Here is a 12,531-nt window from a genome sequence, read left to right as displayed (position 1 = left end):
TCATGAAATTTCGGCCAGTGTATGGGACCGGTGCCCACCGAGCATCGTGATGCACTTGGGGAGCTACAATAGGTAGCGAAATCCGGTTACGAATGCCAGCTATAACGGCTGGGGCGATCATCGTGCTAACCACAAGATATCCCCATTCTGGTTGGATGATCGTCCACCTCTGCTTCGGCATGTAGGCGTGAGGCCAGCAGCCGGCTGGTCGGTCTAGGCCCTTCACGGGCTGGAGCGCCAAGGATTATTATTATTATTATTATTATTATTATTATTATGTTTTATTATTATTATTTATTAATTAATTTGTATTACTACCTTTGTATTATCTCCGTCACTATTTTTCTATTACTACTACTATTATTATTATTATTATTATTATTATTATTATTATGTTTTATTATTATTATTATTATTATTTATTAATTAATTTGTATTACTACCTTTGTATTATCTCCGTCACTATTATTCTATTACTACTACTACTACTACTACTACTACTACTACTACTACTACTACTATTATTATTATTATTATTATTATTATCTTAGCTTAAAAACAGGAATTTACCCGTCGCTTTGGAAGGAAGCATCCATTATTCCAGTTTTCAAAAATGGTAATAAAAACAGTGTTACTAATTATAGACCCATTTCTATCCTAAACAATATTTCTAAAATTTTTGAAAAAATTATCCACAAACACATTTCATTTTATGTTAAAAATAAGATCAATTCGGCCCAACATGGATTTACAAGAGGGAAATCTACTACTACTAATTTAGTTTCCTATCTTAATCTCATAATGCCTATAGTTGAAAATCAAGGTCAAATTGACTCAATTTATTTTGATTTTAGCAAAGCATTTGATGTTGTTCCTCACAAAATTTTATTAAATAAATTAAGTAATTTTGGTCTCTCCACTAACTATGTTAATTGGTTTGAAAATTATTTAACAGATAGTCTTGTGTTCGACTAGGTAATTCTCTCTCGGTTCCATTTAATAGTTTATGCGGTGTTCCTCAAGGGTCTACATTGGGACCTCTCTTATTTTTATTATTTATAAATGATATAAGTAAAAGAATAAGTTCTAGCTGCCTTTTGTTTGCGGATGATCTCAAAATCTTTCGCAAAATTAATAGTTTGGTTGATTGTCAAATTCTTCAAAATGACATTAATTCAATTTCACGATGGTCTGTTGAAAATGGAATGAAAATTAATCAATCCAAAACTTTTGTTATTTCCTTTTCACGGAAAACTATCTCCCTAAAATTTAACTATTCTCTCAGTAATGTCGTAATTACTAGGACAGATTGTATTAGAGATCTTGGTGTCCTACTTGATTCAAAATTATATTTCCATGATCATGTGCAATATATTTATACCCATTCATTAAGAATGCTTGGTCTAATTAGGTCTATAACTTATTCTTTTTCCACTCCTATGTGTTTATTAATTTTATACTATACGTTGGTTAGATCCAAGCTTGAATATGCATCTGTTGTATGGAACTCCATTACTTCCACTGACTCGGCTAAATTAGAGAATATTCAAAGAAAATTTATTTCCTTGTGTTCTTATAGATTTTTACCAAATTCCGATTATAACTATGAGATTAAATGCAAATATTTCAATTGCGGTAGTTTGTTCACCAGACGTCAGGATCTTGATTATTTATTTTTTTGTAAAGTCATTAAGGGTGATATTGATTGTGAATCTTTCATAAGCAATATCAGTCTTCATATTCCAGCTAATGGTTTAAGATTTCATAAATTGTTTTATAATAGGAATTCTAAATCTCTGTCTCCGGTCTGCAGATGCATTAAATATGCTAATTTGCATGGATTCAACTTGGATCCATTTAATGTGTAGTATATCTGAGTTTTTTTCTCACTGATCTAATTTTAATAATTATTTGTCCATTTTTTTTTCTCTTGCATTTGGTCAATTGATTAAGGTAGACTATTCCATTATTTCAATTATCTTATTGTACTAATTTATGATTTTATAATTTTTATTTGATCAATGATTGATGTAGACCATTATATTGTTTGTATTTCATCTCATTGCCATTTTCTGACATTCATTCTCATCATCATTTGTTGTTTTGTTCTGTTTTGTATCTCGTGCAAAACTTTAATTGGCCTTGTGCTGTTGTTTTGCACGTTAATATTCTAAATAAATAAATAAATAAATAAATAAATAAATAAATAAATAAATAAATAAATAAATAAATAAATAAATAAATAAATAAATAAATAAATTATGTTTTATTATTATTATTTATTAATTAATTTGTATTACTAACTTTGTATTATCTCCGTCACTATTATTCTACTACTACTACTACTACTACTACTACTACTACTACTACTATTATTATTATTATGTTTTATTATTATTATTTATTAATTTGTATTACTACCTTTGTATTATCTCCGTCACTATTATTCTATTACTACTACTATTATTATTATTATGATTATTATTATTATTATTATTATGTTTTATTATTATTATTTATTAATTAATTTGTATTACTAACTTTGTATTATCTCCGTCACTATTATTCTACTACTACTACTACTACTATTATTATTATTATTATTATTATTATTATTATGTTTTATTATTATTATTTATTAATTTGTATTACTACCTTTGTATTATCTCCGTCACTATTATTCTATTACTACTACTACTATTATTATTATGATTATGATTATTATTATTATTATGTTTTATTATTATTATTTATTAATTAATTTGTATTACTACCTTTGTATTATCTCCGTCACTATTATTCTATTACTACTACTACTATTATTATGATTATTATTATTATTATTATTATTATTATTATTATTACCGTATTATTATTATTGTTACTATTAGTTCTATCATTATTATTAATGTCTCTAAAATTTATGTAGACTACTGGATTTTATCCGAGCACGAGCATATGCTCATTTCGGGTATCTATTCATATGTACCATTTAAAATGTAAATTGTGAATACATTTGAAGTACGAGTATATACCGGTCTGTTAGGGCGAAATTTGTTGGACTTGCACCTTGATGCATGTCCGTTGACTTTTCTCCCCACTATACAGGATCAATATTCTAAGTAATGTCATTATTTCAGGTAATTATTCTTTGAGATATTTCAAACACAAAATCTTAATAAAATTTTGCTCGTTTTAGCTTCCTTGTCGGGATGAAAACTGTCTGAGAAACTTGCCTACAACTCAATTTCGATTTACTTGCGGTTGACAGCTACTCCCGTGGGAAACTTCACTAAGGAGAACTCCAGTGGCGTAGCGTCAATGTAAGCTAAAAAGCTCAGCTTCCCCAGTTAATGATAATTTCATAATAAACCTGCAGTTTATGGACAAAATTACTTATTAATTTTAATAGAAGTTATATTTACGCGTTAAATATTGTGATGCGGCAGCTCAGGATGATTTGTGATGCAGCAGTAAACAAGAAGCCTGCACACACCAGCTTCCAAGCAGACCGGTTTCTTTCACTCATTCTTCTGTGTAACCCACCCCGCAGATTTTCCATCCCTTTCTAACTTAACTACACTGGTCGCAAGACTAGCAAGAAGCTAGCTTTGAAATCGAAAATAAGTAGTTTCCGAGTTATCCCTTTTCGTCAGTTGTGTTCAGTTGAAGTGTTAGTGTTCTTTGTGGCTGATATGAGTGAAATAACAGTTCCTGACACCAATTTACTTGAATTTTTTAGCACAATTCTATTATCAAGACTAACTTACGAACAAAAGTGTGATCTAAAAAACAAATGACCGACTCCCTTGCTGTCAATGAAGGACATACTCAAAATACAGACGCATACTTACGTAATGATACTAATACTGTATCTATTGACCGTTAATATTGTGATTTATCTAAGTATGACAGGAAGTGAGCGAATGTTATACGTATTTGTTAGATATATGTGTAAACCGTGAAATCATATTTTACTACGTACCATTTGAGGTCATGCCTTATTGGTGTTACGAGGTTCCAACCAATCTTCGACTGCTGACTTGACATTGACTACTACAGGGACGTCATTTTATTTTTACTTCAATTTTTATTGTATCTGAGTTTTTGAATGTACTTCACTCCCACCCCTTCTACTAAGGAAGTTCCAACTCCACACAGAGCCAAGACCGCAGATAGTAAGCAGTACTGAGTTAGTGAGTATAGTACGTTCCAGAAATATGTTCGTGTTTTCCAGTGACGAAAGAGCTTTCAATATTGAATCATATTTTCGCACAGGTACTGTCCGTTTGCCTACGTCGCATCCCGATTTCCCCCCCCCCCTGCTTCTGCTCGCCCCTCTGTAAAAGCTGGGCTGTCTTAGCTCTTTTCTGAAAACATTAATTTCTCTTAGGAATTTGGCGTTTACGTAATATTATACAGCTGTTTAATTTAACTTAAATAAAAGGGCCTCGTTAAGTAATTAACTGTCACGTGATTTCCTCCCTTTCTACAATCATGCGGCATAACCACTTGGACGGACAGTAGATACCATGTCTGAGTAATTTTATATTTTCGGGTCGGGCAGAAGTGAAGATTGAATTAACAGTACTTAGAGTAGGTATAGAATTATTTCAACATGAGTTACTTGTACGAAGGACGAAACTGGCAATTGGAATTAGATGCAATAGTCTATAGTGCGATAATATGCACAAAAGAACTGAAGCCTGTATCGAAATGAACGGCCACCATTTTCAAAATTGTGTTTAAATATTCATATTATGATTATTTTTCAATTTAACTTCTTTCTCTATATTGTACGCTAATGTGCTGTAGACAGTATAATATACACTGCATAATGAATACGTTCGCATGGATAACTCACTTCGTGAGTAAAAACACTTATTCTTAATACAGTACTGTACTTTGATTAAAGAAAAACCTAATGAAAATTATCAAACTCAAAATCGCGATATTTCCTAGTTTACGTAAATGGATGAACTACTTTTCTTCCTTCCTATACCTAGTAGAGTGATTTGTGTTTTGCGCCAGTATCATCGAACTCCATTCTTGGAGGGGGGAGCAAGCGGTGTTTCCGGTTCTCTAAAGGTATAGACAGGTTAATATTAAAAATGTTAGTAAAAATAAAATAATGTCCCTGTATTTGTTAGATATATGTGTAAACCGTGAAATCATATTTTACTATGTACCATTTGAGGTCACGCCTTATTGGTGTTACGAGATTCCAACCAATCTTTTACTGCTGACTTGACATTGACTAGTATTTATTTTAAGACTTTATTTTTGTAATACATTTTCTCATATTGCATGAAAGACAAATTGAGTTAGCTTCCCCTGCTCAAAATTTCATGCTACGCCACTGAAGAACATCAGGGATACTCAAATTAAACAACATTAAACAGTAAAGAAATACTTGCGAATACTATAGGTTCGTTCCAACAACAGTCAGGAACCGTCCGTAACCATCGTGAGCATGCGCAGTACAGAAAAAGCATTCCAACACAATCCGAACCAGTCCTGAACCGGAAACATGTACTGCAGTCGGGCGTTCCAACAAGCTTTTGACACGGGTTCGGAACGGTCAGAAATAGTCCGCGGATTGAGACATGTACGGAAGAGTACGCGAGACGCGCATGCGCATAAGCTCACCAACGTCTCCTGGATACTGAAGAAAGTCATGATCGACTGTTCACATCATTGAGGTTAAAGATGAAAAGTGACAGTGCAGACGAATAATAAAACTAGAGATTTAATTTAAATTTTCGCCAAAAAGAAAGGGAATGGAAATTATTTGGTTATTGAAACAGTTAATTACAATTTCAACATGTAGCTTTGATTAAAAGTATAATAAATAACGTACATCTATACTAATAATAAATCTGTAGCCGAAATTTTTCTGGTAATTTTCGATTTTCCAAAAATAATTGGTCCTAACATATATAATTAACCACCCTGAAACCGAAAATCGCTTTTTTTTAATTTTTGTTTGTATGTCTGTCTGTCTGTCTGTATGTCTGTATGTTTGTTACCTTTTCACGCGATAATAACTGAACGGATTTCGATGAAAATTGGAATATAAATTAAGTTCGTTGTAACTTAGATTATAGGCTATATGGCATTCAAAATACATTATTTAAAAGGGGGCCTGAATTAAATATATCGAAATATCTCGCTTATTATTGATTTTTATGAAAAATGTTACGTAACAAATATTTCTTTAAAAATCATTTCCGATAAGTTTTATTCTTTGAAAAATTTTAATAGGACTGATATTTAATGAGATAAATGAGTTTTAAAATTAAAATAACTGCCATCTAAGGCCGTGTAATGAATTAAAAAACAAATGACTTCGTCTATAAGGGGCCTTGGACAGCAACAATCGAAAGCTATGAAAGATAGCCTACAGATAACTTTTCTGCGTTTCTATGAAGTAATATCAGAAGCTAAATTAACCTATTTGTATAATTAATTATTATTTCACCATTGGAAAGTGTAGTTTCTCTAGATGGACATAATGCTATAATGTTATCACAGTAACTCCTGAGTGAATCGAGGACAGGTAAAATTAAAATAGATTCTTATGCACAGAAAACTTGATAGGCTATTCTGTATATTCGTTTCCTGTATTTCCTAAACTAATTTTTATGACCAAATGAGTGGTCTCTGGATCAAAATGATCGCATTTTAATTTTTTAATTAAATTTAAATTAAGTAACATAATAAACGATTTATCCTTCTATCAAACACGAATGTTCCCTGGATCAAATGTACTATTTTAATTATATAATTACTTTATATTTATTTCTAATGGGTGCAGCGGAGCGCACGGGTACGGCTAGTACATTAATAATTAAAAAAAGAACTATTTTTAGACGAGAGTCCCCCAGTACACGACGTTGAATTATCGGAATTCTTGCCGTCCACATTTTTGTCATCTTTTTATAGAAAATGATCGAAATTCTATTTTCTGCAATTAGAATTAGCTGCGAAACTATAATAATTAAGCATCCCGTTCTTAGCAAAGATGATCACAGTTATAGCATCTCTGGATTTAATACATAACGATCCGCGAAAGCGTTCCAACAGCGTCCAGTCCAGTTTCAATCCCATAGCAGATGCCCAACTAGCGCATGCGCATAAGGTGATACAGGAACCGTACATGAACTGATCCATGAACCGCTTGTTGGAACGAACCTTATAGCGCAAGTTGGCATGGCTTTTGAGTGGACTAATTTGTCTAATGAATGAAGAAGCAATGCTACTCACATGTCGAGATTTGCAGAGTTTCTTGAGGACCCTCGTGATGACTCCCGGGCCGTTGTTGCCCCAGTCGTCGCCCTTGAATTCGCTCCGGAGGTTGTCCAAGCAAGCTTCGGCCATTTCGTGGCCCAGCCCCTCGGAGTGGAAATTGAGGACCCCGGCGGCCACATCCGTGTTTGATTCGGCCCCGGCGAAATTACTCAGTCCACTCAGCGACCTGCAAGTTCATCACACAATTAGCGCGCTGTGCAATCCAATTACCCGTTCATACACATCTGTGCGTGCTTGTTTACATCTACACGCACATGCACACACACTGTAATGTTAGAGAAATACTGTACGTGCACATATTTTGATAGATTAAATAGACACGAATTCAAAATTTCCTTTTTTCCTTCCACTACCGGTTTGTACTGTAATTCGTCTATGTGATGTAGCTGATATTTCGTCACTGGTTTTCAATTTTGTCGATATTTTCTTCAAAATCCAGAGCTAACACCTTACTTACTTACAAATGGCTTTTAAGGAACCCGAAGGTTCATTGCCGCCCTCACATAAGCCCGCCATCGGTCCCTATCCTGTGCAAGATTAATCCACTCTCTATCATCATATCCCACCTCCCTCAAATCCATTTTAATATTATCCTCCCATATACGTCTCGGCCTCCCCAAAGGTCTTTTTCCCTCCGGTCTCCCAACTAACACTCCATATGCATTTCTTGATTCGCCCATACGTGCTACATGCCCTGCCCATCTCAAACGTCTGGATTTTATGTTCCTAATTATGTCAGGTGAAGAATACAATGCGTGCAGTTCTGCGTTGTGTAACTTTCTCCATTCTCCTGTAACTTCATCCCTCTTAGCCCCAAATATTTTCCTAAGCACCTTATCCTCAAACACCCTTAACCTCTGTTCCTCTCTCAGAGTGAGAGTCCCAGTTTCACAACCATACAGAACAACCGGTAATATAAGGGCTAACACGAAATTAGTAATTATAACAATGGCTTTATTTAACCTGGCAGAGTAAGATTATAGGATCTTCTCTTACACTAAACCAGGATTAAAAGTTGCTTACATAGTTGAACATACATCTGTGTCAGATTTAAGGGGTTATGTACAGCTTACAGCAGTAAAATTTTGGAAATATTCAACATTTTTTTCCTCCATTACTGTATCTTGTACAATAATGAAAATTGGTATGTGTAAAACACTGTCCTTCTGCTATAAAAAATTATTATCTAAAAAAAATTATATATTTTTTTTAATTGAAAAGGTGGCAGTTCACTGTGCAGTGATGAAGCGTTTTGCTCATAACTCATAAACTTCTTAACTTTTTCATGTCCTCTCTCTTTTATTTTATTGCTGAAACTCGTGTTTACAATATCATGCTCTTTCAACTACATTCCTTAATAATATTTTTTTTATTTTGTGTTAAAAGAAAATACTGATATTTGACCATTTTTTTTTTAAGAATTTAATTTTTATCAGACAATCTATCAAAGGTAGAGAAGTGATCTTGCATCATATTGCAGATATGACATGCATAAATACACACAAAAAATTTCATCACAGAATGTTGGATACTTTTTGAGTTATGAGGGAAACGCTTGATCACTGCACAGTGAACTGCCAAAATTTTGAAGAGAAAAATGTAAATAATTTTTTTTAAATCGTAAAAATATTTTTTCATATAGCAAAAGAACAGTGTTTTACATATACCAATTTTCATTATTATACAAGATAAAGTAATGGAGGAAAAAATGTTAAATATTTTCAAAAATTTTACTGCTGTAAGCTGTACCTAACCCCTTAAGTAATTACGTACAGATACGATTTACATAACCTAATAAAATAAAAATAAACATAGTGGAATACATATTAATGTTGTTATTGGACCTTTAATTGATTTCCAAGTTTCTATCACACTTAGCAATGACATTTTGCTGACTGATGATCAATGGCGAAACTCTTAAGAAGCTTTTAAGGCTTAGCCTACAAAATTTGAGTTATTATTCCTAGTAACAGTAGGCCTGCAAGTTTGTAATAACGATGTATCGTAACACTTGGTTGCACTCCGATTCTTCCATATATTAAGTTCAGTGTTGACAGTCATTCCAGTATGGAGATAGCAGTGCGAGCAGCGAGGCTTAAGGCAAAAGCCTCTAAAGGCATGGCTACGACCTTGACTCGCAAGCTTGAGGGGGGACCTGGGAGGCGGAATCGATTTGCTACATCTCTGTACGGGACGAGGCTAGCCTTCCGTCACAATATTACGTCGCGCTATATTGGTGTTCTCTGAAAGCGCTGCGTTGTTGAGTATAGTTTAATCAAAAGTGCATGTGTGTGTGTGTGTTACATTTTAATTTTGTGTCAACGGCTCAGACTGAGAGGACATTGAGGTCATTGTTTGTAGAATTAAAAGAGAAACCGTTTTCAAGTTGGACGTATGAAACAAAATGTGTTTACAAAGATAGGAGATTGACATTACATTTACATATTAAAATAGTGGATGGAGAGGGACAAAATATAAATTTTCAGTTTTCAAGGTATGAGAAATGTGCTTGGCTAACAGGGTGCTACGAGACAAATAAGTTATATTGTTATAGGCCTATATCTTTAATCTGTTTGGGGATGAAAATCAGCGGTCATCATCATCTTGTGGGATTTGGGCCACAAAAAATATTTTGATAGAATAGTCGATAAAAATTTTGCTGACTGATGATCAATGGCGAAACTCTTAAGAAGCTTTTAAGGCTTAGCCTACAAAATTTGAGTTATTATTCCTAGTAACAGTAGGCCTGCAAGTTTGTAATAACGATGTATCGTAACACTTGGTTGCACTCCGATTCTTCCATATATTAAGTTCAGCGTTGACAGTCATTGCAGTATGGAATGGCGTTTATCAGTATTAAACATGTAAGCAGATTTTTTTCAGTCTACCCAGTATTTACTTCTTAGCTTCGCCACTCTGATGAGTGAAAGTTGAAGTTCGAATTCAAATAAAGATGGAATGATTCAGCAGAAACTCAGTAATTCCCCGATATCCCTACTCCATAGTACGGACGTCATGTGCAGAGGTTAGCGTAGGTTTGGACTTTGGAGGTGACAATATGTGACTCACATGTGCTAACTTCTTTGATCATTGAGGAAGATGAAGGTTAAAGTAACGTACTTCATCATAATTAAATGAAAATTGAACTATAGTCCCGTCGCCCTAATTTCCGGCAGCCAATCGAGTTGCAGGTCGGCTACATTTAAACGTGTGCATCTTGTGATTCGCTGATTCATTTCTTAAGGCTCGATAAATACTTAATATAATCGACCGCCATTTTAGCTCTTTCGTTGGCGTTCGCAGAAAGCACACGAAGACGTTATTTGCCGCTCAATTATTTGCTGAATAACATTGTTTTTGATTTATTATCATAGGAGCTACGACATGATAATGTTTAACGGTGTGGCAAATAGATTCCTCGTATGGTAGCTCGGCAACGTAAGAACAAAAATGGCGAATGATACTACCTACCTAGACTTTATAGAGCCTTCACTTTCTAAGACGTAAGCAAAGAGGCGGAGTCACGCCGGAAATAACAGCGTCGGGACTATAGTTTAATTATTCATGTGCTTTTATTTAAAACATTAAACAGTAAACACTGAAAATGGCTAGGAATGGCTAAATCATATTTTAAAAATGGCTAGGAATGTCACATAATTATATGAAAATTCAATTAGTTTAATTATTCATGTGCTTTTACTTAAAAGAATTAAACGGTAAAAACTGAAAATGGCTAGAGATGGCTAAATCATATTTTAAAAATGGCTAGGAATGTCACATAATTAAATAAAAATTGAACTAGTTTAACTATTCATGTGCTTTTACTTAAAACATTAAACAGTAAAAACTGAAAATGGCTAGAAATTGCTAAATCATATTTAAAAAATGGCTAGGAATGCCACATAATTAAATAAAAATTGAACTAGTTTAATTATTCATGTGCTTTTACTTTAAAGAATTAAACGGTCAAACTGAAAATGGCTAGAAATGGCTAAATCATATTTAAAAAATGGCTAGGAATGCCACATAATTAAATGAAAATTGAACTAGTTTAATTATTAATGTGCTTTTACTTTAAAGAATTAAACGGTAAAAACTGAAAATGGCTAGAAATGGCTAAATCATATTTTAAAAATGGCTAGGAATGTCACATAATTAAATGAAAATTGAACTAGTTTAATTATTCATGTGCTTTTACTTTAAAGAATTAAACGGTAAAAACTGAAAAAGGCTAGAAATGGCTAAATCATATTTAAAAAATGGCTAGGAATGTCACTAGTAAACTAATGGGTAACTACAACTTTAAATAGGATAGATATAGCCATAAAATGGCTAAGTTTGAATCACGGACTGCACGGTAAAGAGTTGTACGGTGACTAGTTCCCTCTCGTGACATAATTGCTATATTTATGTCAATATGAATGCTACGTTGTCGGTCTGTAAATCCTCTCTTTACTAGGGTGACCATGATTCCTTTGAGTGAAAGTGGGTCCTTTACTCACTTTCTTTAAGGAACAAGAGGGACATCATGTTTTTCTAAAACCCAATATACTTTTGATTTAAATTTAATCATAAGACGGATATACACACCAAAATGAAACGTAAATAGCACTACAAGAAGAAAAAAATGTTAATAAATTCACATTATACTTGTTAAAAATAGTATTATAGCAATAAGAAGATATTAAATGTACTTTCAAATTCATTAATATTTAGCTCAAGTCAAAAATTAAACTTCTAAACGGGTTTATTTACTTTCTTTACTCCAATCATACCTAGCAGAAGTTGTTATTGCATTCAGCCACTCAGGTTTTGCAAGCAAATGTGAATAAAAATCATTGCAGTTAAATTCAGATGAATATCTATTTGCCGTAGCTCTAAAACAAGGGAATTTCTTTTCAAGCTATTCTGTAAATTTGCACTGTCTCTTTGGCATTGTTATAAGGAGTGAAACACAGTTCTAATGTTCAGTATAAAAACGCATTAAATTGAATAAAACTCTAGCTGAACTTGGCAACTGAACAAAAAAAAAACTGTAAGAAATCTCGAATATGATCGTTCTATCGATACACAAAACAGGTAGTACCAACCTAAAAACTTCTATCATTAATAAATACAATCTATAGCATAGAGAAATATCTCCCATGTCGACAGTATCAAGTATTAAAGGTAAAATTTATCGGCACTTACTTACTGGCTTTTAAGGAACCCGGAGGTTCA

The 12,531-nt window shown here is 33.2% G+C and overlaps 1 protein-coding gene across 1 annotated transcript in view; it reads right to left on the bottom strand.

The window, feature by feature from the left end:
• Window positions 1-12,531, bottom strand: part of LOC138702101 (lactosylceramide 4-alpha-galactosyltransferase-like) — a 177,886-nt gene that overhangs the window by 58,100 nt on the left and 107,255 nt on the right. The window contains exon 2 of the mRNA XM_069829672.1: window positions 7,267-7,477. Within this exon, the coding sequence (XP_069685773.1) occupies window positions 7,267-7,477 (211 nt within the window). The remainder of the gene's footprint in view (window positions 1-7,266; window positions 7,478-12,531) is intronic.

This window comes from Periplaneta americana, chromosome 6 (genome assembly GCF_040183065.1).
Source record: "Periplaneta americana isolate PAMFEO1 chromosome 6, P.americana_PAMFEO1_priV1, whole genome shotgun sequence".
Taxonomy (NCBI): domain Eukaryota; kingdom Metazoa; phylum Arthropoda; class Insecta; order Blattodea; family Blattidae; genus Periplaneta; species Periplaneta americana.
This window is presented reverse-complemented; position numbering and strand designations above follow the sequence as displayed.